The following is a 26,439-nucleotide window of genomic DNA, read 5'->3' on the forward strand; positions in this document are numbered from 1 at the left end:
GTAGTGACAGAAGTCGTGTTCCAAAGAGAGAACTACATTGTGAAAAAGATTGCGCCCTCTTCCGAATGTGCTCTGGTTCTGGTGGGAAATGTGGACCTATTCCCAGAACCCATTATGGTGTTTGTTAGACTCAAAGGTACGCTCTAAATTTTACTCGTGTGCATTACACAAAAAATCGTGTGTTGCCACACGATTTTTTTTTTTTGGGGGGGGGGGGAGGAGGTTGTGGAGGGGGGAGGGGGAGGGGGGAGTGACACATGAAAAAACTCCCAGTTACATGATAACGCTTGTATTTTTTTACGATTCTCGCGACCGTAATCTCATGATTTTTGACGTGATTCACACAAAAAATCTTGTGACTTTTCATCACACGAGAGAGAATCGCGTGCTTTCACACGAGAGAGTTTCAGAGTGTAAAATAATAATAACAAAAGTAATAAATTGGTTTTTAGAATCCAAGGACACGTTATTTTCATTGGAAAAATCTTCTTAACCAGAAAATGGTTTTGATTGTCTCAACTAAAAAGGATTATACTTGGAAAATCAGAGTTGCTGTTTGAAAATAATTGCACCTACTTTATATAGGTGTGTAGTTGCCTGAAATCATCTGTATAGTTTTTCATCAACCTACCGAATAAAAAAGTAGATCTTTTCCGTTTATGCCGCTTCCTCATATTACATGGGCAGTGTCCGAAAAAAGAAATTTCAATAAAATTTAATTATATCGTAGCAAAACAATTGGTTACAATTATACGAAGAAAAACGTTACCCAATTCCATATTTTTGAATATGTACTTAGCCTAAGACTTTAATGCCCAACTTTTATTAGAAATTGCTTAGATATTTCAAAGACTTAACTGTTTTGGTGAACAGCGCTATAGGTAGTTTCAAAACCTTTTTTGTTTTCCTGCAAATTGTTTTCTTAATCCACAATTAGTATCGAAAAGAAAATTTTTAAAATTAATCACCAATTGGGCTTTCTTTCATTTTGGTCTAACTGACACTATCTTAATTATTTGGAAAGAGTTTCATATAGTAGTGTACTATAGCGTAATAATTATTGATAATAACCATTGCCCCAAGTTTTCACGCTAGTCCTCAAAGTCATTTTTCCGCTAAGCCCCCCCCCCCGCTTTTTAAAAAAAAGTGAAAAAGAAAGTGAGTGCACTTATATCCGGAAGCTCATAAGATACCTAAGATTGTTTAGACATCTAAGTTTATTTCCTCATGGCATGCCTTATGATTTTTTTCATTAACACTTTATTTGCAATACATTGCAAAAAACACATTTGCTCGGAGTATACATACTCGGCTTGTCACTGTTTTACGCATGTATTTTGAGCACAGATTTTAAGACCAGTAAAGTAAGTGAGCGAATTTTGGTATATATGTAGCAGGTTTTCCCATTTTATAGTGTGCGAATGCTAGCAACAAATGTAAAGGATTCTAAGCCTTTGATCTTGTCGCCGACTCTAATCTAGTTCTTTGATTTCGGTGGATTAGTCGCCAATTTTGGCAGTGCTATTGTCGCTAGAATTCGCTGCTCAGATTGGCAACGAGGAATGGCATTTTAGTTGGTGATTTTTGCATTGTCGCTGATTTTGGGCAAATTTGCTAAATTAGGAAAAACCAACGGAACGTGTCTTGTAATGTATGTCTTAATTTATGTTTCTTGTGCTTCCGAATGATGACTCGATATCATGATCTGTGTTTGAAGAATCTGAAATTGTACCTCTGCGCCACCGTCACAAATGTTATACTTCTATCATATTTAAAAGCTGTATTTGAAGCGTACTATATGTATGAGCAATATGTTAAAGCGACTTAACTTTCAGTTTATAGAAAACATTCTTAAAGCAAATTAAATTGATCAATCAATGAAATCTTTATTAATATTTTTACTGTGATCAATCGATGCCAATTTTTTTGAAGTATTTTTAATCCGTCAATGAAGATAGAAATGAAGTGTAGATTCTGGAGGATAATACTGAAGTGTAATTCTGGAGATTACTGTAGATCATTATAACGATTGAAACCAATGGGAGAATTGGACAACCCGGTTTTGCAATGGATATTTTTGAAAATTTAGTAATTTTTCATGCGTTAGTGTCAAAACTTCATAGTCCAGACGTCTGTTTATCAGATAATTCACATGTTCTCATATGAACATCTTTTTTAAAAACAATACTATAGTAAGAACTTGAGGGTCTGAAAAATTTTAATTCAAACAAACATCCAACAATTGAATCAAATAAAATTAACTAAAATTCAGTGTCTTCTTTCAACAACGCTTTTTGTGCATTGAGAAAAAACGATTAAAAAACGATGACTTCTTAGGAAAAAAGCGACGTAAGAAACGACAAAAAACTATCAAAAAGACAACAAAAACAAACGAAAACGATGAAAAAACGACGAAAATGACAATTTCTTACAAAAATGTTGTCGTTTTTTTGTCGGTATCATCAAAAATTAAAACCACAATTTCAGATCAATCTTTTGCCGAACATAATTAAAAATCGTTTTTTAAGAGTCCGTGAAAATGCCGGATGTCACTTCAGCTCCAGTTCCCATCCGTTTCATCGTCCTCTTCCTTGGGCCAGAGTGTCCCTCGGCTTCTGAGGCAGCGTTTGTTCACCTCTTCGACCAGAGCACCCACAACAGGGGAATGTCTGATGACTCTTCGGGTCCTGCAATGGTCAACAGGACTCCTATCAATTTGTACGACATCGCCAGGACCTTTTCGTCAATGTTCATGTTCAAGGTCAGACTTTCAAGCAATATTCATGTTCAAAGGTCAGAACTTAACGAAACAGTCAGAATTTGAGACAAAGTTTGACGAACATAATGATTTCTTGCTCTCATAACATGAAAAAATTCCTTTGAATAGTAACGTAGGAGCTTTTAAAAGTTATTTTTATTTTTAGGAAGAAAACAATCGAAAGAAAATTTTATAATGTGATTCTTTAAAAAATTTGTTGATGTTTATTATATTATTATTGTTTGAATGATTTGAAATATTTTGGTTTCAGGTATATTTAACCGTATGATTATAATTTTAATTTACTTGTTGCAAAAAAAACATCAATTCACTGCAAAAGCTTGTCAATTGCAAAAATTTCAAACCGAAATAGGTCGTACACAGTGAGGGTATTTGTTACTATTTCTGCAATGAATTTGTTCAAAATCAACGTTTTAAACTGTTAAATACACGAGGCCCTAAATAGCTCTCATTTTCTTCAGTATTTTAAAATAACCTCTAATTGAAAATAATGAAAAACAGAAATTGCACAGAAATTGCGCTTGAATCAGTTATATCTTTTCGTTTGGAATTGCATATCTTGTTTTTCACATCAATTATGTTCACAGGGAAACAACGATTCCAGCTCATATTGTTATAGTTGCTCTTAGAACCATTTCTTTTCAGATGTTCGCCCACGCCTGTTTTCTGGCCCAGTACCCGGGGGATCTAACGATGGCTATGAAACTGTTTTTGGAACAGTGTCTGATCCTGCAACCAGGCGCTTACGAGAGAGAGAACATTCTATCAACCCTAAATGAAATCAGAGCGAAGGCCAAGGTCAAGCAGAGAATGGCAACTTTGCACGAGAATGCAGGCAAGTAAAAATGATGAAAGATCGGGAACTCTTTTCTTTAGCCCCAACAAAAAACCCCCCTCCCCCCCCCCCTAATTGAAAACCTTATTTCTTGTGCTCTTGTGCAATAAAAACTTTCTCACAGATCTCGGTAACCGCACAGGCTATTTTAGTGATACGGCGTCTTCTTAAACTTGAATGTTTCACAAGAAATCGGTTTTTCAGAGCGCAAAATTCATTTATTTAGTGGGGGGATGAAGGGGTAATGTGGGGTGGGGTCTGACTTTTAATTAGCAGGATATTCTTTTCAATTAGAGCGCGTGAACAACCTAATATGAGCTACTGCTCTGATTATGATAATTGTGTAATTATAGATCAATGTGGGTAATAGTCGTGGTAAATAAATGTAAACGTATTATTTTGTTCCAGTAATTCAAGCAAATGGCGAGTCAGTTCTGGTGGGGAGTATCTGCACAACAAACCAGAGTCCAAACAACTCTGCGGCTGCCCCCAGCAAACACTACCACAGTCCGCACTTTCACCCCCGCCCAGTACCAGCTGCTGAGTACCCTAGACATACTCTAAAGTAGGCTTACTCTTTTAAAATTCTCCCTGATATATTAACAGAAAGGTTTGCTTGATTTGAATTGCATGCTGTACAAAAAGGAACCACCGCACTATGGTGTTTGACAGCATAGGAAATACTATAACACTAAATTGGTAATGTCAATTGCCCGAACAATTGCAGATAATGTTTTCAATCGGCAAGCTGTAGCAACAACTTAACCGTTTTTTTACATTGATTTCGGAAAAAGAGTGAAAATTGAAATAAAATGTTATTTGTGCGAAAAACCTAAAATATAAACCAAATTCAATATCTGCGTATATTTTTTACTTTTTAATTGCTCTTGAACGAAGTTCATAGCAATTATTGTTAACGTGTGTGTCTTTTTTATGCAAAATTTTTGCTTGACAATTTTGACTTTTTGAGTGACTTTTACGCCCTTGACTTTTTGCGTTTCGCATTATCTAAAATTCTCTCTCAATCACAATTGCAGGCAGCTGAACTCAATTTAATAGTAAAAGTCAATTGAAAAGTGTGCCAAAACTGGTGCCATTTTTTACTTTAAATCTTTATAGTGGTATATGTTAACCTCTAATGTGGTTATTTGAAGCCCACTATTGAACTTTTTAGTCCCATTTAGGCTTCCTCTCCCCCTCACCCCCCCCCCCCGACTAAAGCAGGCTACATTTCATTTAGAGCTCCCACTAGACGTTCGAGAGCAATTCAATTCTTCCGACATTTTGTCGGTTATGTTTCCTCTTTAAAACATCAAATACAAATTTTTGCTGCTATGACCCCGTAATGGTTTTTAGCGTCACGAATAATTTATGTTAAAATGGCACAATTTCAGCTGTATTGAAGCTGCTGTTTTTTCTGTCATTTCAATGATACTTTTTTGACACATAAAAATAAATAGAAAATTTTTTGTAAACTATGACATTGTTTTCTTACTTCTCAGTCAACAATGGGCAAAAATGAAACCTGCATACGTTAGCTTTTGATTTTACTGTAGACAAAAGTTTTTCAAGTATATTATGTGCCTCAAAATGATAGTCTTAAAATTTTCTACTTATCCTCTCAATGCATCGGTGCTGATTTTTCTCAAATAATTTAACTGCCAGGACAAAAACTACAGCCAGACAACTGGCCAGTGAGTGTTTTACATCACTACAAGAGCTGTGTCGTCAAAATTATATTTAAAACTGACGTCAAAGGAGAACTTGGATGCCTATAATGAAAACGAAGAATTTTTTTTTGCATTCTTAACTCAAGTTTGCAATCAAATTTGGAAACTGATATCATTGGGAAAAGTCAATGAAGATAAATTTTTTAAAAATAACTGTAAGAAAACTGTCATTAAGCGGTCTCCAATTTATAATTCAAAAGACTCCGAAATTTTAGGCCGACTTGTTTCAAGAAGATTTGGACCGTTTTAGGGTTGAGTGTTAACAGTAATATTTACAAACGCAGCAAGCAAGTTCAATTAAAAATGAAAAATCTAGGTAAAAATTGCATTTATACTTTTTTCAAATAGTTTGTTTTTTCCTGTCGAGTTGTCCTAGCCGTTAACCTGATTAGGAATGCTTTTACAGGCATAAACTAAAAAAGTCTCTTCTCTCTTGTGTTGTCAATTCTCACAAAAATCAGAGCAAAAGGGTAGCAGTAACATTGTTTTTAGTGTAATGGTTGTCCAGCGTAAGCAGAAACGGTTTTATTTTGCGTTAATTGAGCGTCAACCAAAAAAGACGATAGTTAAAATCTGAAGTATTTTACTGCGAAAAAATAAAAATAACAAAATTTTTATTTTTTCGCAATAAAATACTTCAGATTTTAACTATCGTCTTTTTTGGTTGACGCTCAATTAACGCAAAATAAAACCGTTTCTGCTTACGCTGGACAAAATTGATTAGATAAAAACCAAGAACACCCGAACTGCCACAATTTTGACATTAAAACAATCTGTGTGCATTGAATGAAACGTATACTTAAAGACTTTGCTGATGTGAGGCTTATTGAAATATTAGTCCACATAGTTCGGTTATGGACTTTCGCAGGCGGAATGAATGAAGAACCTTTTTAAACTAAGTAGTAATCTATCTCTAATATTAGCTATCTAGAATCAGAAGTTTGAACCGAGTTTTGATTCACAGCACAATTTCTTGAAGATTCATTTTTTTTTTATCAATTTAGTGACTTAAAGCAATTTGCTCCTGTCTGATTAAAAACTGGTAGGTTAAATTTTGTAAAATTTCTAATTAAGTTCAAGACTATTGTTTGAATCGAATTTAACTTATTACTAAAGGAGCTGATGATGTAATATGAGAGTTAATGAGCTTCAAGGAGCTGGTACTCCTAAGAATACCAATTCAAAAAATTTTGGGGCGGTTATGCAAGGTGCATTAAAATTATAAATGACTGAGAAAAATTCGAAATCGAATACCTAATTTAACAAAATTCATGCTTGCTCAAAACGAACCCAAAGCAGTCTTTTGAAAAATAATTGCACAATTTTTATTCACAATAAAAAACCTCTTCCTAATCTAAACCACTAAGTAAAAAAATTTTGGTGAGTAAAGTTAATGTCAAAAGTTCAATGTTGTGTTTAATTCAGTCGAACAAAATTTTATTTAAAATTACGCAAAACTTTGAAATCCAAAAGTTTTTTGAGCTAGATGAATCTGTCAATAACGGTTGTCATTTTTTACAAAAAATCAAAATAATGCCTTTGATCCTTTAACTGATAAACTTGATGACAATTATTTAACTTTCAATAATATTCGTTAATTTGTTTTATCTGTTTCTTAAAAATCAATTTACATTTAAAAAGTTCCTAAAAAACTATTATTTGGTTTTTAGACAATTAAAATCTAAGACTAAAGGACACAAAAAAAACACATTTCAGGGTTTTTATGTAAAGCGATGGGATATTTTTGCGATTTTCTCGTCAAACCGTGAGAAATTTAACTAATTTAAGTGTACATTTTTCAATTCATTTGTTTCTTGACTTTCAACTGCAAAAACATGTGAGAAAAACAGCAAAAAGATTAAACATTGACCGAAATGGCCAGAAATAGGGCAAAGTTTTGCAAAACAAAAAATTTAAGAAGTGGAATTCCGTTAAAATCATATCATATATGTTGGATTCAGATATCCTGAAAATCGAAATATCTCAGGAAACAACCGGAGCTGTAGCATTAAAGGAAAAATTGAACTTTGTATGATCTGAGTTTGCTGCCTTTTTTGCGCCCGTCTATATGCTTCCTTATAAAAGCTGTGCAAAAAATATGTCGAAGAAATTGGGTTCGGGGGCTGTCAAAGAACGTGAACTGTTTACCTCCCCCTCCACCAGACTCGGAAAACTTACTAAGGCTTTACTACAGCACCGTATAAGTCTTAGACAAAAAACCGCACTGTCTTGTCAAGTTTACTGCGGCACCGTACTACGGTCGTACAAAGATTTCTGCGGTGCCATGCTAAGGTCGTATCAAGATTAATAATGTGACCCTAAAAATGAGATAGAATGAACACTGTCAGAAAACACTCTAGTCAAGTTAAAAAAAACTGCTCAGAGTTATCCGGTATAATTTTTGGGGTTTTTCCCTCCTCCTTTTTAATTCCGGGTTTGGGACCGGCAGTGGCACTTCCAAAACCTGGCTCGGCTTTATTTTGTCATTTCGAACTGCTTCGAGATAAAATTTTATGACCATCGGGTGTATTTTCAGAACAATTTATAGTTGAAAAGCAATTCCTCAGAAATTTTTCAAACCTTTATACGACCTGAAACGGCACCGTAAGTTTTCTACGGCACCGTATAAGTCTTAGAAAGTTTTCAAAGTTTCGTCTTAGGTGGTCAACCTGGGTAGTCCCACTTGTCTACAAGAATCTCGCAAAATTCCAATTTCCCGCTCATCATTCGGGAATAATCTGGTCATTTTTGCTTTCGTTTAGATTCACTGGCAAGCTGTTTGGAGGGTTGAAACTGGACATTAAACACAGGTTCAGTGAGTACAAAGCCGATTGGGTAGATGGGTGCAAGTGTTTCTGCATTGCTGCCATGTTCTTTCTCTACTTCTCAATCATGGTACCTGAAGTCACATTCGGGGCTAACTTGAGTTAGTGGACCGACATTGCTTAACTGTTTGGGCAAAAATAATGCCAATCCGAATTTGGCCTTTTATGGCCTTGATAAAAAATCAGATGCCAAGTTTTTTTTCGTTTTTCAGACTTTGCTCTTTGCTTAAATCTTAATCATTATGGGCGTCTACCGGTACTAATTGTTTGAGTAAATTTACTCGTTTTTAATGGCAGCTTTCGTTTTTCCCGTGTTAATACATTGTGCAACATACTTTCAAATTTCGCGGACGAAAAGCGGAGCCCCATAACGAAATTGGACCTCTTGGGCCTAGAAATTGGCGTGGACTAGATCCAATGCGTGTTCAAATTCTGTCCTAGGGTTGCACCGGACCTCGGGCGAAACCCAGGAAAGTTTTATCAGAGCAATCTTGATTCCCTTGTTTGAGGTCACACGGAATTGAGATCTGATTTAGATTGAAAATTAATCTGCCATCAGAACAATCAGGCTCACACTACCTGTGATCAGATTAAAGTACATCAAGTTCGTTTCAAGACCCTTTGCCTCCCCCCCCCCCCCCCCCCCGCCGCAAATGACACTTAGATCAGACTGAAGCTACGATATAATGTTCATGCCCCCCACACCACCCTCCCCCTATCCGAAAACACAGAAGGGGCTGATCAGAGAGGTGCTTGTTCACTTTTTCAGGTTGATTTGGGAAGCTTTGATTATTCCAGATGGAATCGACATCTGATCTGACCATACAGACCCTAATTAAATTTGACTATATTAATTTTTTTCCTATAATTTTAAATTCAGAACATTGTAATTTGGCACAAGCGTTGTTGATTTAAAAAATCACACAGTTAAAATTGGACGTGATCGTAAACTTTATACTTATCCTTATATTCAACTAAACTTTGTATTAAAAGTTGTTTCTATGCCTGAGTTTTTTCCAGGTTCGTTGACGAAGAACAAACTGAAAGTGGAGACAACTCTTGTGGGAGCAGGTGTGTGTGGTTCACTATTTGCCCTGTTAGGGGGACAACCTCTCCTGATTGTGGGCACTACTGGTCCCATTGTACTGTTCGAGAAGATTCTCTACGATACTGCGGTTAGTGGTCATAACCAGGGTCTAATCATGGCAGGAGTAATAATTATTACCTGGACCTCACGCCAAGTCAATCTTTTCTACGATTTGGCAAGTCTAAATGCAAGTCTTGACCAAGTCTTGGCAAGTCTAAAAAACGCAAAAATTGGCCAAAAAGTCTTCTAAAATAGGAAAAGGAAAACTATAGTATATGGTCGAGCCTTCAAATTTCCGCTTTCATTAAGTTCAAACTGACTCAAATTCAACGTGCAATCTTGTTCCAGCATATCTGGTGCAGCCCAGACTGACTCCAAGTCTGTATCAGTACTGGGTTAGTCAAAATCAAGTCTTTCAAGTCTTGCAAGTTTGACCAAAACTTGAGGAACTCTTGTAAGTCAGAATCAACTTTTTAAAAATTTTTGAGTAAAAAATTCGAATTTCAAAATTTGTTTTAACCTGCTACGTTTTTGGGATCATTTTTTAGTCAATTTCAACCCGGGTTAGTTGGAAATTACCACAAGACTGTCAAATAAGCCCTGAATGGGTCCTTTTGTGGGTTGTTCATGTGCTTCTGAACAGTTCACAGCCGCATTTTAGCTCCAAAATGCCAACATCACGGAAAATTACCAATAATTTCAGATTGATAAAAATTGTCTGGCATAGGTACCCGAGGGAAAATGAGAAAAAAAGAGTGCAGCTAGAGTTTCCTTCCAGACAATGACAACATTATGAAAAATGTGGGGAACTTTGACAATCCAATATCTATCCCGAAGTCCAAATGTGACCAGAAATAGAGTTTCAGTTAAAATCATCAAAACTGTAAAAATATCAATGAGCGGACGAGTGCGGTTCACTTCTCTCAACTGGCCGAGGAACTCATCTTGACCTCCACTACCTCAATAATATTTTCATCTCTTGGTTGTGCTTCGAATGTTGATTTTAAGCGATCGGCAAAATGGTCGGGCATTTAAAATAGCTGCAGAAGTACAGTGCGCATTGACTTAGAATTCAATAACTTCTGAACCGATTAAGAAGTACTGCAGATAACTTGAAAGCGTATATTTCAGCGCATTATTATGTAAGGTTTTGCGCTGAACTTTTTGAAAAATAAGCGCATTTCAGCGCATTTCGTAAATAATTTTTGCAAAAATTTCTCGTTTGCGCTGAACTTTTTGAAAAATAAGCGCATTTCAGCGCATTTCGTACATAATTTTCGGAAAATTTCTCGACCCTGTTAGTAGCCATTCCGATGCAGTACGTTAAGCGATTTGCCCGTTTTCCTATATTTGACAATTTATCGGCTAACTATTGCGCTTTGAACCTACCAATTTTTAAAATTTTGTTGGCTAAATTTTTGAGTTAACGGACCAATTATTTGAACACCCAAGACTTGGAATTAAGCTGCCAAGTGTAAAAGTAACTCGATCATAGAACTGAATCAATGCTGAAATGAGGCTTGTAACAAGACTTGCCGAGTATTTGAATTGACATCGCATTAGATCTGTTTAATTATACAAAAGTTCTAATTTTATCCAATATCTTTATATCTTAGCTCCAACTGATCCAATAATCAAAGTGTTCTATTTTTTTTTTAGAAATTTGATAATCAATTTATTAAGAGTTTCAAATAGGACTCATATAAAAGAGTACTATGAACGTATTGAGAAAATATAATTCAAATTCAATATTCTGTAAGATATAGGTACTGAATTTCATGCCAGTATATTACTAATTTTGTTTAAATAATAAGCCAAATCGTACGGTTAACAAATCAATATTGAAGAATTTTGTTTACATCTTCCAATTTTCCTAGAAACTTGTTACATAAATGTTTGATAATAATAGTACTTACACCTCTCTAGCAATTTATCCAGCCAAGATAACTTAGCTGAAAATGAGTGCAAAAGTGCACAAAAGGAACAGATTTTTATTATCAATATTTGGAGAGTTTTTTAATACAAAAAGAAGAATACTCAAGAAGAATACTCTACCATTTAAAAAAATTGACAAATTTTCCAAAAACAACAAAATTCAATGCAGAGTTTAGCGTTAAGTTATCAATATCTCTCCAAAAACTAAAAATTCTTCTATAAAAATTTGCTCAAAAATGTTGAGCTCCTGCATTTATTGCTGACAAATATTGTAACTGTTAAGTAGTCAATGTTCGGAAGATAAATTATTGCAACTATCTCGAAATGTTTCGATTTCAAATTGCTCTCAAACGAAGTGTGTAGCAATATTATTAGTGCTGTTATTTTTTAATGCAATTTTTCATCACTTGCCCAATTTTTAGTCTAATACTTTTTATTTTTCGCCCCCCCCCCTCAATTTCACCCCCAATCTCTGTCCAACCTTCCACCCATAATTCAAGACCCTTCCCGGCTTGCTACCAAACGCCCCCTGCGATTAATCTAAAGCTAGCTTCCCGAAACCGTAACTAGCTACGGAAGGAGCCAACTTCTCGCTAGTCAATTGAGAGCAACAAAGAGGTCGACGTTAATCGATTATGTTCTCTTCATTACTTCTGCAAGATAAAAAAAATAAGGTAATTTACATCTTTTGGACATTTTTATTTAAAAAATGCGCTCCTCAATTCTGTCAATTACTCTGATATGTTTTGGGAACTGATGCAAGCAATTGTTTTCATTTATCAGCCGTTTCATTGTACTCTAGCGAGTACAATAAACTTTTTGAGAAGAAATTTGTACACCTCTTTTTATTCTGGTGAAAGATCCTACCTCTATTGAAAGTGATCTTGTTTCAACTGACTGAGAATTAACAAATAACGGGGGAGTACTTTTCCAAAGTTTTTGCTTTGAGTCATTTACTCACTTTTCATTTGACATTCTTCATTTGTCTAACGCTTTTTCAATGTCTTTAACAAAATTAAACAAATGTGCTCCAATTGTGGATTGGAATCGATATATCAGAGCAGAAAAAAGACGCTCTTCAATTATTTTACTTAGTCTTTTTGCTCTCAAACGAAGCAACTAGTGTAAACGTTTTCAATGCGCAATTTTTGCTTGACCATTTGCGCTTCTATTATGGAGCTTTCTTTCGCTTTCGAGTAATTTTTCTTGCGTTAGACTTCAAAATTTTTGCGTGTTCTAAATTGCTCTAGTTCAGAAATTAAGTCTGCTGCGAATGCAAAAGTGGTTATAAGAGAGACTTCAAAACGGTGATTGCGTAAAGTCTTCAGCTTATGATCCGGAGACGGGGCATGCGAACGCCTGCTTTGTTATGGTACGCCCTTAACGGAACCTGCCAACTGAAATCAATCGCCCGGTCTGTGGCTTATGTTTAATTATCTCGGGGTAGAAGATTGTTTCTCGCAAACTTCTTTTTACTTTAAATGAATTTTGCCAGATACTTATTAAGAATATTTGACCATTCTTTATGACAGTTGGTCATTTGACTTGTATGGTGTCCAGGGTGGTAAATTGGTTCTGTATTCTGTATAATATTCTGTATAAAGTTCTCCGTACCATCTGAATTTAAATCTAATCTAATCAAATCTTGAAATTAATCAAATCCTTTCAATTGTTGATTGACACCGAAAATTTTATTTGTAAGAAATATAATTGTAAGATAGTGGTTTGGGCTTAAAACAATTTCTTAAATGGATGCACAAATTATTTTCGAACAGTAAGTGATTCTTTGAAAGTTTTCTATCACTTCCTCATTTTGTGGACAACTAAGTCAAAATCGTGGTTTAGCGCGGGATCGGAACACTATGTGCGAACGCACTTTTTTCGACCCTCCCTATTTTACAAAGAGTTAAAAACAAGGTTGCAACTTGATCCGGTAATGCTAATTTTTCTAACATTTTCTGGTCCACTCAAATTCAAAATGCATTGAGCTCTTAAGTTGCCTAACTTTTGAAAAGTTGCAACAGATAAGATCCTAAGTTGTATCTTTGAAAGGGTTTCAATTATGCAAGTTAATGATTCTTAAAAATATGGTTAAACAAGTTACAAAGCGGCTATTTAAATCAAAGTTTTACATAACTGTGTTTTATCAAAGTTTTGCGTGTTCTTAAATTTCGCTATTGGTTAGTTAAAACTTGAGCAAACTTTACATTACTGAGCTAAAAAAAAACACAAAAAAAATGCAATTTTGAGAATAGTTTTTAGCTAATATTTAATTTTGTTTAGGAAAAATTTCTCTCAGTGAAACGGAACTATATCCAGGTGTGTCAAAGTTCAACTTGGCTTCTTTTTCGGTTTCAGGAAGAAGTCTGGCCCGACGACATTCAAAAGTACTTCCAGCTCCGGTTCTGGAGTGGAATCTGGACATTTGCCTTCTGTTTCATAGCTGCGATGCTGGACCTCAGCTACCTGATTCGAATGTTTACTCGCTTCTCGGAAGAGATCTTTGCCAGTTTAATCGGGACTATTTTCATATACGAGGCTATCAAGTGGGTTGTAGAGGTATGCCAAAAATTATTTTCAGGATATTTAAATCGTAACTGTCTCAATCAGCCGATAAAACTGGCAATAAAAAAGTTACGTGTCACGTGCTAAAAATCTCAATTCTTGTTAAAACTGTGCTTGAAGAACATTCTGGAACCAATCATAACGACACCCGGACTTGCGTCTCTGAGCTTTTCAGCGCTGAACCAGCACATATCAAGAGTAAAACTTTTAATTCAGTTCTGAAACATTGAATCTCCAGAATATTTTAAATTTCTTTATGTGCAGTTTTTCTTCATTATGATTATATTAAGGTCATAGAGTTTTCCCAGGCTACACTTATTCTGTATAGTCTGAAAATTACTCATACCCCAAAAATTAAGTCTGAGCAGAGTAATGCCATATTTTTGTAGCTTGTAACTGGTAATAACTATAGCAGTATGCACACTATTTATACTTAAATCAAACTGATCATTGTAAATTGGGACATGAACAGACTACTGGGCATCCTAAAAAACGGAATGTTTTTCAACTGATTCAGCGTTGATTTGCTCTGTCACCAACTTCCGGCAGTAACACAAGGAACAGAGATTCCTGGACTGACGTAAGTGAATATCAGTACTGGGCACGTCAAATTGCAAGTCTTATATCAGTACTGATTCAGAGCTATGATCATGTCACTCTTTACACTTGTCAGTATAAATGCAAGTCTTGGCCTAGACGTGCAAATCTAAATGCAAGTCTTGGCCTAGACGTGCAAGTCTACATGCAAGTCTTGGCCTAGACGTGCAAGTCTAAATGCAAGTCTTGGCCAAGATGTGCACGTCTAAAAAACGTCCAAAATAGCCAAAAAACCGTCAAAAAAGACCAAATAAATGTCCAAAATAGGTCCCAAAAACGTCAAAATTAACCAAAAAAAACGTCAGAAATGGCCGAAAAAGCGTCCGAAATAGGTCTAAAACGTCAAAAATAGCCGAAAAAACGTCAGAAATGGCCGAAAAAACGTCCAAATAACCCATTAAAAAAGCACACTATAACTAACAGAGGTCAGCATTGGCTCCTGAACGAGCTGATACTGGGGCACAGCAAAGTTCTTTTGGACAGTACTTTGGCCGTTCTTGCTGGAACGCCTGTCTTCCTGTGGGTCTCTCAAATTTGTAGGATTTTGCAATGCATCAACGATTGGTCGAACGAGAGGGCCTCGGCTTAGCATGGGCACCCTCACGGTGTTTGTTTCTTTTTTAAAGACTTTTTCCGAGTGATATTCGGCATTTGCCAAATCTTAAAATTAAGAAATGTCGATTTTCGGCTGAAAACGGCTGAAAACGGCCCAGAACTTCTGAAATAGTGCTGAAGTACCCTGAATATACCCCCGGGGTGCTAATATACCATTTCGTATGCCCCGGCATCATTTTATAGCACCCCGGGAAAGCGCCCAAAAAGTAATGCCAAAATCGTGGCACGTTGCGCAAATTTTTTGAATTCAAAATTTTCACTCGAATTTTTTTGAAAAGTTGGTTTTGACTTGGGAATTAACTTGCAGGTGTAATCCAAGTCTTGGCAAAGACTTGTCAGACTTGCCTACTTGTTTTTAGGCGTGCACAGTACTGATATATGCTTGCAGACTCGCAGTTTGACGTGCCCATCAGTGATCTTGACTTGCAGTTCAGTCCGGGTTAACTCATGTTTAGATCTAGATTAGAGTCGATGAGTCTTTAAGTCTAGTGTCATCTAAGCTGTTTTTTTTCAGTCGCAGCCGAATGAATTTTAATCCAGCATCACACTCCCGTAGTTGTGGGGGGGAATGACTTTTAACTTGTTCTTTCGTGGTTATCGGTCTTCTCTCTGTAGTCAGTCTCAGGTTTTTGGTTATGTGGTGCTGGGCCGGTCAAATGGCTGGTTACCTGTTGAGAGTCTTTCAACAATTCTTCTGTTGCCGAGTTTTAGCTGTTTAAAAGAAATGTTGATTGATATAAAAACGGATGTTGCTATATGCGTTAAAAATACCCAACGTAAAAACTTATACGCATATTAAACTCGGTTGAAACCGTGTCCTGTATTCTGGGATATCTGCTTCGAAATTGTCTCGTCATTCAAATTTTGCGGGTTTTTATTTGTTTTATTGTTTTATCAAATTTCTGATTCTAGGAAACCTATTTTCCCTATTCCTACTTCTGGTTTATTGAGTTTAAAATTTTCTATTTTACTTGACTCGGATTGATGTTTTTGTTTGACTTCCCGGGCTGACTATCTAGAGCATTGCAGTATTGAACCAGTGCAAATCCATAGACTGTATATAGCCATTTTGACACTTGTACATATTATGTTCATGTCAAAATATAGACTGATAAGTTTATTTTTCAGAGTAAAATTGGTATTCTGTTTTTAACCTGATTTTGATCTGTCCATTACTGTTTTAATGCAATTATCTTTAATTAACATTATTGTATACCTCTTGTCAGCCTAAAACCATTCTGTTCTAAACCTGGTCAGCCTAAAATATGCCGTTTTTAACCTGTTTCAGCGCTGATTGTCGGTCACACCACAGGCATATTCACACCATTCTTTATCACAGCACCGGCATATTCACACCATTCTGCATCACACCACAGGCATAGTCACACCATTCTGCATCACACCACAGGCATATTCACACCATTCTGCATCACACCACAGGCATATTCACACCATTCTGCATCACACCACAATCATATTCACACCATTCTGCATCACACCACAGGCATATTCACACCATTCTGCATCACACCACAGGCATATTCACACCATTCTGCATCACACCACAGGCACACTCACGCCATTCTGCATCACTCCACAGGCATATCCCACCACACCAACATGCACACACACACATGCACATGCACATGCTCACACGTACACACACATGCACACATGCATACACAAAGAGGCACACACACGCACACGCGTGCGTGCACTGCGAAAGGTTAAAAACAATGAATTTTAGGCTGACAACATTTGCTAATTGAAAAGACGAGGTAAAAGAAGTATATATACGTCGAAAAGATTAAACACAATGGCAAATACAACATTTGCAAATTACAATATGGGCGAACAGAAGTAAATACACTGAAAAATTGCAAAATTGCAGCATCTTTTGCAAATTACAATACTTTGCAGTGGGCGAATAGAAGTAAATTACAGCATCGATAAGACATTGCCAAATTTGACATACAAAATTGGCAAAAAAAAACAAAATTTTTCAGTGGCAAATATCGGGCGAGATACTTTGCAATTAGTGGCAATAATGATGAGAACACAAAACATTTTCGAAAATTTTACACTACTAATTTTACACTAAAATTATTCTGAACAGTCTGAATAGCTGTTCTGTTTTTTTTCTGGGCATAATGACCAACTTTTTTAATGTAAATAAGCTGTTTCAGTACTGGTTTTAAAAGATAATATGGAGATACTCAGGTTCAGTACTGAAATACTCTGGGTGGTAAGCCCGGGTTGCACTTTTTCTGGTTGATTTTCTCAATTATGGTCGGCTATAGAGTGCCAGGCAATTTACTATCCGTTGGGTAATTGATTAGTATGCAGTGTCAACGTCGGGAATTTTCGCGAAGTGTGTTGGGTTTGGTTCCATTTGTGTAGAAAATGATTTACGATTTGTCTGGTCGAGTTGGATCTTTTAGGTCAAAATGTTGTGTTTAAGGTCTTTTTGGCTTTGTTGTTACTGAAGATATCATTGAGATTGGCAGGACTTTAAACGGCTGTTTTATATCTTTTCGCGTTCTCTGCTCTTCTCTTTCTTGTAGATTTTGGATTTCTGGTATTCCAGCGGAGTCTTTTTTGTGTCCTCGAGGGTTTTTGTCTTTGGGGTCGAAAGTTTAACATAAAATTATATTGATTTATTGTTTGTGGTGCTATGTCGGTCTTGAAACGCTTCTTTATATCAGAAGTAGCCGTTTGCTTGGTTTTACCCTTTGCTTGGCAAAAACTCCCCGTAGTTGAGAGGAAAAAGAATTTTGGTTTTTTCTTCCTTGGTTTCTCTCTAGTCTAAATTTTTGACTATGTGGCCTTTTGTTGTTTAATTGTCGGGTTATTTGTTGGATATTTTCCAACCTGCACCTTTTGTTAACTTTTACAAGTTCAATGAACCTGTTGATTGATCAGGACTTTGATCTGGACAAATGATATGGAATTAGTCATTAAAAATAACCACCGTAAAAAGTTCAAAATTTTTCTCTGATTAGATCTGCGTCCTGTGTTGTCACACTGTTTGGGTCGATTTTGTTCAGTCAGTTAACGTTTGAGGGTTTTTATTTGTGTTATCGTTTTTCGGGTCTGAATCTTGGCCGTTCAATTTCCCTAGTTCTATCACAATTTCCTTTACTTTAATATTTCCTGTCTTACTTGACTCCGCTTGGTTGCTATTTTAATTGATTTGTATTGGTTCTGATTTATTTCTTGGGTTTTGGGTCGGCTATTTGTTGCCGGGCTCATTTTTATTTGTTGGGTAATTGCCTAGTGATCGGAGTCACCGTGGAGAAGTTGCTCAGTGGTTGATGGGTTTGGTAGTTGGTTTGATGTTTTTATGGTGATAACTCGTCCTTAACTAAATTGTTAACTCAAATAGGCCCTTGTTATGATTGGGGTTTGATTCAAACTTTCAGGCAAATCTCAAGTTTTTCTAGTTTTCTGATTTATCGAGTTTTATTATGGTTATTGTCTGGTTACTGATGGATGTGAACTCATGTTCCAAATGTCTGAGTGAACTTCTTCCGGAAGGAATTGGTGATGGCTCGCTGTTTCGGTTTTTTAGAAATAGTTCTGATTTTTTCTTGTTTCGGACGAAAAATTTTAACGAATTGTCTCCAGTTTTTTTCTGGTAAACAGTCTTACCCATTTTGTTTAGGATTTGCGATACTATCGGTTGAATTGGGTTTGGATCATCTATGTCATAGTGTTGTCGTCCTCTTGCTTTGTTGCTACTGAACAGTTATTTGAGTTTGGCGGTACTGATCACCCTGGCAGTTCTATTTTGGCTGTCTAATTTGCTCTTCTATGAAAATTTTGGGTTTTGGCCTTTCTTTAGGCCTTTTCGTATTTGTGGTTATATCGGTTTTCTGACATCGGTTTTCAAAAGTAACCGTGTGGACTTTCTTTATCTACTTCAAAAGTAAAATTTTTAGCGTCGCGAAGTTTGTAATCTAGATTTTTTGTCTTCTTTCTGAGTTTTTCTTTTATAAAATTGTGCATCACCAGCTCTTGCACGCATATTTTTCCTTCATGGTCTCCATTACTGTGGCATTGAGGTTGGCTATGATATTGGAAAACGATTTAAATCAATTATAAATGAAAATATTGGGATCTTGCCGAAGTTTTTTGTATAGTGTTTATTTATAGAGGTGTTCTCTGTAAAACCTAGCCAAACACTTCTTACTCGATCTGGTTATGAATAGTCGTTTTCCCCAAAAATTGCTGAATCTGTATTACTAGTGGTTCTCTCCACTGACACCATCCTACATGTACGTATGGCGTTCCTTTTGGTTCTCTGTTGTTTCTGCTAAAAAAGTAACCATTTATTTTTTTTGAATCGTCTAGGAGTATTTTTTTTCATTAGCCTCCGTGAAACCAGTGTCCGTTATATGTCCTTCATTAGGTCGCCAATCCTACAAATTCAACAGAGTCCGCATTTTGTCACCCCATCTCGCGTTGGTTAAATTGTGGACAACAGTGTCAAAAAAAGCTGCAAATAACTGTTACAAAATTCCGTTACTGATCTCAAAAAATCCTGTTTTTATGTCACAAAAGCCCGCATTTTATGAGCAGGGGCATTTTCAAAAATTTGATGGGTTAAGATTATAATTATCCCTCACTTATTTTGATAAGAAGTGCTGATTATATCTTTTTTCTCCTTAAATCACTTTCAGAAGCGTAGACTGATTAAAAGAATAATTATCCCTCTTCTTGAGTTCAACCCGCTTTAAGTCAAGTTTTGAGCCCTTGCTTTTTGCTCAAAAGGTTGACGAATTAAAATTATAATTACCCCTCACTGCAATTCGCTAGGTAGGAGCAATTATATCCAATTTGTTTTGCTTTCATCAGTTTTAGAAGCCTTGCGCAGAAAGTACTTACATTAGCGCGGATGTTAGTGACTTATATTTCCAAACAATAGTGACAAAAATCTTTCCGCCTCTCTCGCGTGTCATCAAAATCTGCAATCGCGAACATCTGTGACGAACTCTTTCAATTTTGAGCAATTTTTAACTAGTTTCCCTCACTATCACTGTTGTCCGCGAAAACCTATAAAGCCCTATCTTAAAACATGGGGAGCCGACAGTGGTGATTTCAGCAATCAAATTTGCTTTCTCAAAGTATACGATTGGCGACGTAATGTTTATAAGATGAAGTTCGCATGTTTTTTATTACTGTAATTTTTGTCCAATTTGAAAATCGATTCACCATTACAAATTTTGGGTTTTTGTACGCAAAACACTATCTGGATTTCCCAGTTAACTTTTAGAATTGTTTAGTTTGCCATTTTTAGTTTTTGTATTTTGAATCTTTGATTTCTGTCGTTTTATCTGCAAATGTGGTCATTGTCGGCTCTCTCTTCAGTCCCCGCTTCAATGTTTGGCCACTACGCAAAATTTGCATCCCTTCTATATCCTATATACCTATATAGGTAGTTATTAGATCTATGGAGAGCAGACAGAAACATCTGGGCGGGATAACTTTGACTTTAATCATTTTAATACCGATAGCCTTTCCAAGATACTTCCGGAGTTTTTTTGCGAGAAGGGAATGTTTTCTGGTTACTTGTCTAATGATATTGCCTGTCTCAATGCTGACAGTTCACGATTAGTTTCCTTGAGTCTTAGAAATTGGTTGTCGTCCAAACTATGTCAATTTCAGACGGATTTTTTAGCCGTGACCCTGTCTCCGCCAAACGGATGATAGACCGCCATCACAAAAATTAAGTGAACAAAATGGTTTTAATCAAAGGAGGTAAAACAAAGGGGGGGGGGGGCAGAATACTTTCAGAAGATTAAATAGGCCAGGTTGTAATTTGTTACAGAAAACCATATACTCGACTAATTATACGAAGAAATGAAAGAGTCTTGCCCGACCCATGAAAAGACTATGCCAGACCTATTTGCCTATGAAAAGATCTTTATTTTGAAAGACTTTTCATTGCTCCTGAAAAGATGTTAACTAATTTATTTCACCAAGCATTGTAACTAAATATCGAAATAATCAAAAAGTGCTGGTTTAAATCGTCTTTTTTAGATGTTCGAGCGCCGACTTTGTGAAATTAACGATTGTTGTCTAACTCAGACGTATGACTACATGTTGAAAGGATGTCAACAAAACTCATCAAACCGATTCAGAAAAGCGCCCCAATTTATTGGAGACAGATACAAACCCAATGGTCACATGATGATTGCAGCAATCACACCTTCAAACGAAACGCTACTAAGACTAATTCGTCAGTATTAGATATAACAAGATTTAGAGGCTCTTTTCCTCCGTTTGTGCCCGCCCCCGTCTTAGTGGGCGCATAATATTTGCACCCATCCGACGAACGTGCCATATTTTTACAATAATTTACTGTAATGGCGCGTACACTATTATTGGGGGTTTCAGAACGTACTGGGGAAGGGGGGGTGGGAGGGTTGGGGGTTTCATAAAGTACTGGGAGGGGGGGGGGGGGGCTCCTAGGCGCACGTGCTATATTTGACATGGTAACGTGCTGTATAGTACCCCATTGTTTGTATGTGGGGGTGGGGGTAAAAATACTTGGGGCTATTAAAAAATTTAGAAAAGTAGTGGCGCAATTGAGGTGACAGTCTTATGTAATTTGTGATTAGACAATCTCCTACCGAAAATAGCAGATGCACTAATGAACAGAATCGGGTGCGCCACACTCTTGTTTATATAACGCGCAGAATTAGCCGATATGCGCGCAATGTGGCTTGATAGGAGGTCAAATTAGCATATTGAACGTGAATTTGCCATCTTAAAAATAACGTCAGATATTCTCGATAACTGTAACTGATATTGTTTTCAGTTTACCTGGTTTTCGATCTATTTTTCATTTCAGGAGGCGATCACTCTTCACTAGATCGAGACGATAGTGATATCAATTTCAAAGGCAAGCATTCCTTTAGTTTTTTTAATATATTTCTTCAATCCCTCACGCGCTACTTATCGCCCGGGGGGAGGATTTTCCCGGAAAATAACGGGGAAAAGAGTGTAAAGAGTGTAAAAATAAAAAAATTACCCCCCGCGGCTGGACACTGTAATTGTGGTATATATTCGACCCCGTTCTGTATATTTAAAAGCACCCTATTTATAATGAATTCTCCGACGCTATAGCAAGCAAGAACACTGTATAATCAAAGGTACTTTCGGATCTATTCTGTTTTGCCCCCCCCCCCACAGCTTAGTGGGCTTATTTTTTTTACGCCCCCAGGCGCACGTGCTATTTTTACATAGTAACGTGCTATATAACATCTTTACACTTGATCAGCTAATCTTGAGTGAAGCATATATTTCTGCTCGAAAAATATGTGAAAAAACATTTGCAAGCCCTCTCAAGTGTAAAGAATTTGAGGTGACAAAATTTTGAGGCTTTCTTTGTCGAGGAGCTATCATTGTTGGTCAAATTCAAATGATTTTGAGATAAATTATGTCAGAAAGTGTCATTGCTTTTGGCGGTACATGAAAAGTTGCCTCATTAGCTTTTCAAGTGCAAACATTTTACCGCCTTGGCTTTGAAGTGCGCGAATCTTACAGGATTCCTTATCGAATCTTACAGGATTCGTTATCAAGTGCCGCGCACTCTGCCGCGTTAGCATTCAATGAGAGCGGTAATTGCCGTCTTCTAGTATAATTACACCTAATGTAGAAATGCTGACAATTATTAACTACATATTGTCAGCAATCTGGTCTGCCAGATCGCCATGATGAGTTGAATGATACCTTTGATGATTGCAATTTAGCCATTCTAAGGGCACTCACTTAGTGCACTCAGTGCAGTCTCGGAAGAGAGATACACTAACCAAATAGGTAAATTGCGCAAAATACAAATGAATAAGCATGGTCAATTAAAATTAATTAAAACTATTCAAACAAATGAAGTACAGATACAGATACAGGGGGAGGGGGGTAATTGAGTGTCAATATGGGCGGGGACTGTGGAAATGTGGCCAACAAGACACGTAGACGTTGTTGGGGCTGTGTTATTGTTGTTTTTGCTGTGTTATTGAAAGTTATCTTTAACGAAGAAAAGCGAAGAACGTTTTAGCCAAGAAAAGCGAATAAAAGTTTTAGCGAAGACAAGTCAGGAGGATAACTGAATTGCAGGATAAGAGTCTGAGAAAACGAAAAAAAATCTGAGCAAAACCTCACAAACCTTTAGACCAGTTCAGACCTGCCCGCCCTAATTAATTTTAATCACCAATGGATGCTTACCAAATCGTTGGCCATCTGGGTTATGCAAAAAGGAATGATAATATGTAAAAAGAACAATCAATATTGCATTAAAGCAACTCAATGTAACGGTTAACCTCAGTTAAATGTCAACAGCTCAAGGTCTCACACGCGTGCACGCAAACACACATACATACACACACACACACGCGCGCAAACAGGTTCACACACAAACGCACAAGGATAAAATTCAGTGGTTGTACTCCAAGCCATGGTTAACGTCAGTTAAATTTTATCAGTTGAAGGTCACAGCACACACACACACAAACACAGTCACATAGACGTAAGCGGTCAAGTTAAAAGAACGTTCGAAAACAAATCGAACGTTTGAAAAGCAAGTAAACGTTCGAAAACTAATCAAAAGTTCGAAAACGAATTGAACGTCCCAAAACCGAAAAGAGCAAAATGGTCATTTGAATGCCTACGTGCACACACACGCACACACACACACACACACACACACACACACACACACGCACACACACACATACGCATGCACGCTCACGGACACACGCACGCACACACATAAAACCAAGTCACAGAACACGCTGCATGTTTAAGGACCGTTAAAACATGTGAAGATTGGCGCTTAAACATGGTGGTATAAGATGCATGCATTACGCTAGGCTGCATGTTTAAGGGACGCTAAAACATGTGAAGATTTACAATTTTACATTCTCGTTTACAATTTTTTTTGCAGTTTGCGGAAGAGAACCCCTTTTAAGTGAAACTTTGTTCTTCCTTTTTTAAATATCTTTTTGGTGTAATCTATCTACGACCACTCCCCAACCCCCACATGAGTCTTTCCTCTGCGCATTACCCGGGCTGAGGATTTTCCCCAGAAATAACGGGAAAAGAATGTGAGTGGAAATAGTGTGAAAAATAAAAAGATACAATACTATTTCTCCGCCTAATTAAGGTTGGAAGAGTGTAATTATAAGAGTCTAAATAAAAAAAGAACCTTGTTAGTTTCCTCTGATACACATAAGAATAAAATGCAAATAGTAAAAGAGGCAATGCAAAGCTAAGAATATAACATTACGCAAAATTATAAAATCATTATATTACTTTATTAAAAATTTGACCTTGCATTAGTAAAAACTGGCCTAACATGCGAGCATAAAATGTTTTCACAATTTTATATGTACATCATTAAGATTAAAACTTAAAATTAAAATCTAATGCTCTCAATGTCAGTTCTTTTTTAAGGAAGCTTTCGGTGTTGTTTTCAGTCAAACAATATAAGGCAGACTATTATAAATTGGAGTGGCTCGTGCAATGATAGAATCAGTTAAAAACGTATTGTTCTTTCTCATATCGAACGTTTTTTTTACCTGTCATGTTGTTTTTTCCCATGGCAGAGAGAGGTTCAACTTTATATGCTGGAAGATCGTTGTTGAGTAGACATAAAAATATTTTTATATTTTTTTTGATATTTCAAGAGCAATGATATTTCAAGAGAAAAGAGAATGGTAATATTTTGTTGCCAAGTTTGAGATCTGTGGACTGATTGTATCTTCTTTTATTAAAATTGATTTTTATTCCCCAATTCAATTGTTTTTTTTTAAATTGTGAGTAAGGAGTTTTGCAACCCTTTTAAAACAAAAGCGGAAAAATGTAGATGACGTATTACTATTGCATTAAGTAATAGGGTTTTCGTTTTCTCTGGTAAACTTTTATTAAGTGTTTTTAAAATTGCTATTCCACAAGCCATTCTCTGAAGAATCTTTTTCACTTTTCCATCAATATTTAGTTCGCTATCAATGATTACGCCAAGATACTTCACGGTATTTGATTCTGCTACATTCAGAACAGTATTTGATAACCTCTTCCGGGAGCTTAACACAATATATTCTGTTTTTTGTTCGTTCACCACTAACTGGGCCTTTGCAAAAAAATCGATAGTTTTCGAGATGTTAGGTTCAAGTTCTGTTTTTGACGATATTTTATCATTGTCGGATGTAAAAAGAAAAGTGTCGACTGCATACTGAAAGCCCGTGCAATCCTTTTTTACAGTCTTTGCTCAATCGTTGACGTAATTTTTAAATAATAGAGGTCCTAAAACAGTACCTTGTGGAATTCCTCTCTTCAAATTTATCCATTCTGATTCAATTCTATTTAGGACAACTCTTTGCGTTCTTGCACTCAAAAAATTCTCTACTAAATTGGTAGCACGTTCGTCAAAACTTTTATTTTCAAGTCTCTGTAACAGTATTTTGTGGTTTAGAGAATCAAAAGAAAGATCTTTGAAACGCACCTGTTACTTTTTTGTTCTTGTTGAGTTCTAATCTTATTTTTTCTGTCGATTTCAGGATAGCATTAATTGAATTGTTGATATTTGTTTTCTATAACCAAATTGACTAACAGACATTAATTGCTCTCGTTCGAGGAAACTTGTGATTTGAGAACTGAACGCCTTTTCGAATATTTTTGACAGAGCAGAAGTGACAGAAATAGGTTTATAATTGAGTGGGTCTTCGGGATTTCCTTTTTTGAAAAGTGGATTTACACGAGCGCTTTTAAGATCTTCTGGAAATTTTCCTTCTGTAATGAACTGATTTTTGAGATAACATAGTGGTTCCGATAGCGCTGCTTTAGCATCTTTTATTGCCCAATCTGGTATTTTTGAAGGAAAAGGCCAAATTTAAGGAGAAAAGCCAAATTTTCGAAAGAAAAAGCCCTATATTGAAAAAAAATAAAAGTGGTAGGAGGTAGTGAGGCTTGATCCCCCTTCTTGCCTCTGTCGAAAATGTTACTTTCACTTTGTGCATTTGGAATTTGGACAACTGATACTATAGTTTTAGATGTTTCAATTTGTTTATAGTTTTAATTTTGTAAGCGTGTATTTTTTTATCAGTCCACCCTAAATCACACTCGTTGTCGAAAGAGTGGAGAAAAGAGTGTGAACAAATTGTAATGTTTTCAAAATTCGACTCTTACACTCTTTCCCCCGATAAATAGGAGTGAAATACGCTTTATACCCTAATCCCCGCTAATTAGGGGTGGGTTAAATGTAAAACATCGGACCGGGTAACGCCCACCTCGACCAGCTGGGTTTTATTTTATTAGGCTGTCCGAAATACCCAGACAGTACCTACTTGAGCTGTGCCCAGGAACATTACAGACCAGATGAGGCCTTCTTCGACTTGACCATTTTCTGCACTGTCATATTTGTCGCATTCGGGTTGGACGCCTTCAGATGCAGCAGTTACTTGCCTTTGAGG

At 36.4% G+C, this 26,439-nt stretch overlaps 1 protein-coding gene across 1 annotated transcript; it reads left to right on the forward strand.

The window, feature by feature from the left end:
• LOC142357175 (sodium-driven chloride bicarbonate exchanger-like) lies at nt 1-26,439 on the forward strand (the record flags this gene model as incomplete). The annotated part of the gene is made up of 10 exons (XM_075408853.1): nt 1-136; nt 2,529-2,761; nt 3,425-3,614; nt 4,023-4,179; nt 8,107-8,270; nt 9,190-9,344; nt 13,550-13,750; nt 21,011-21,209; nt 21,825-21,875; nt 26,285-26,439. Coding segments are annotated over 10 exons (1,641 nt in total), but the record flags the coding sequence as incomplete, so codon positions are not given.

The sequence above is a fragment of the Convolutriloba macropyga genome, unplaced genomic scaffold (assembly GCF_964194025.1).
Source record: "Convolutriloba macropyga unplaced genomic scaffold, txConMacr16.3 SCAFFOLD_1991, whole genome shotgun sequence".
Lineage (NCBI taxonomy): Eukaryota > Metazoa > Xenacoelomorpha > Acoela > Convolutidae > Convolutriloba > Convolutriloba macropyga.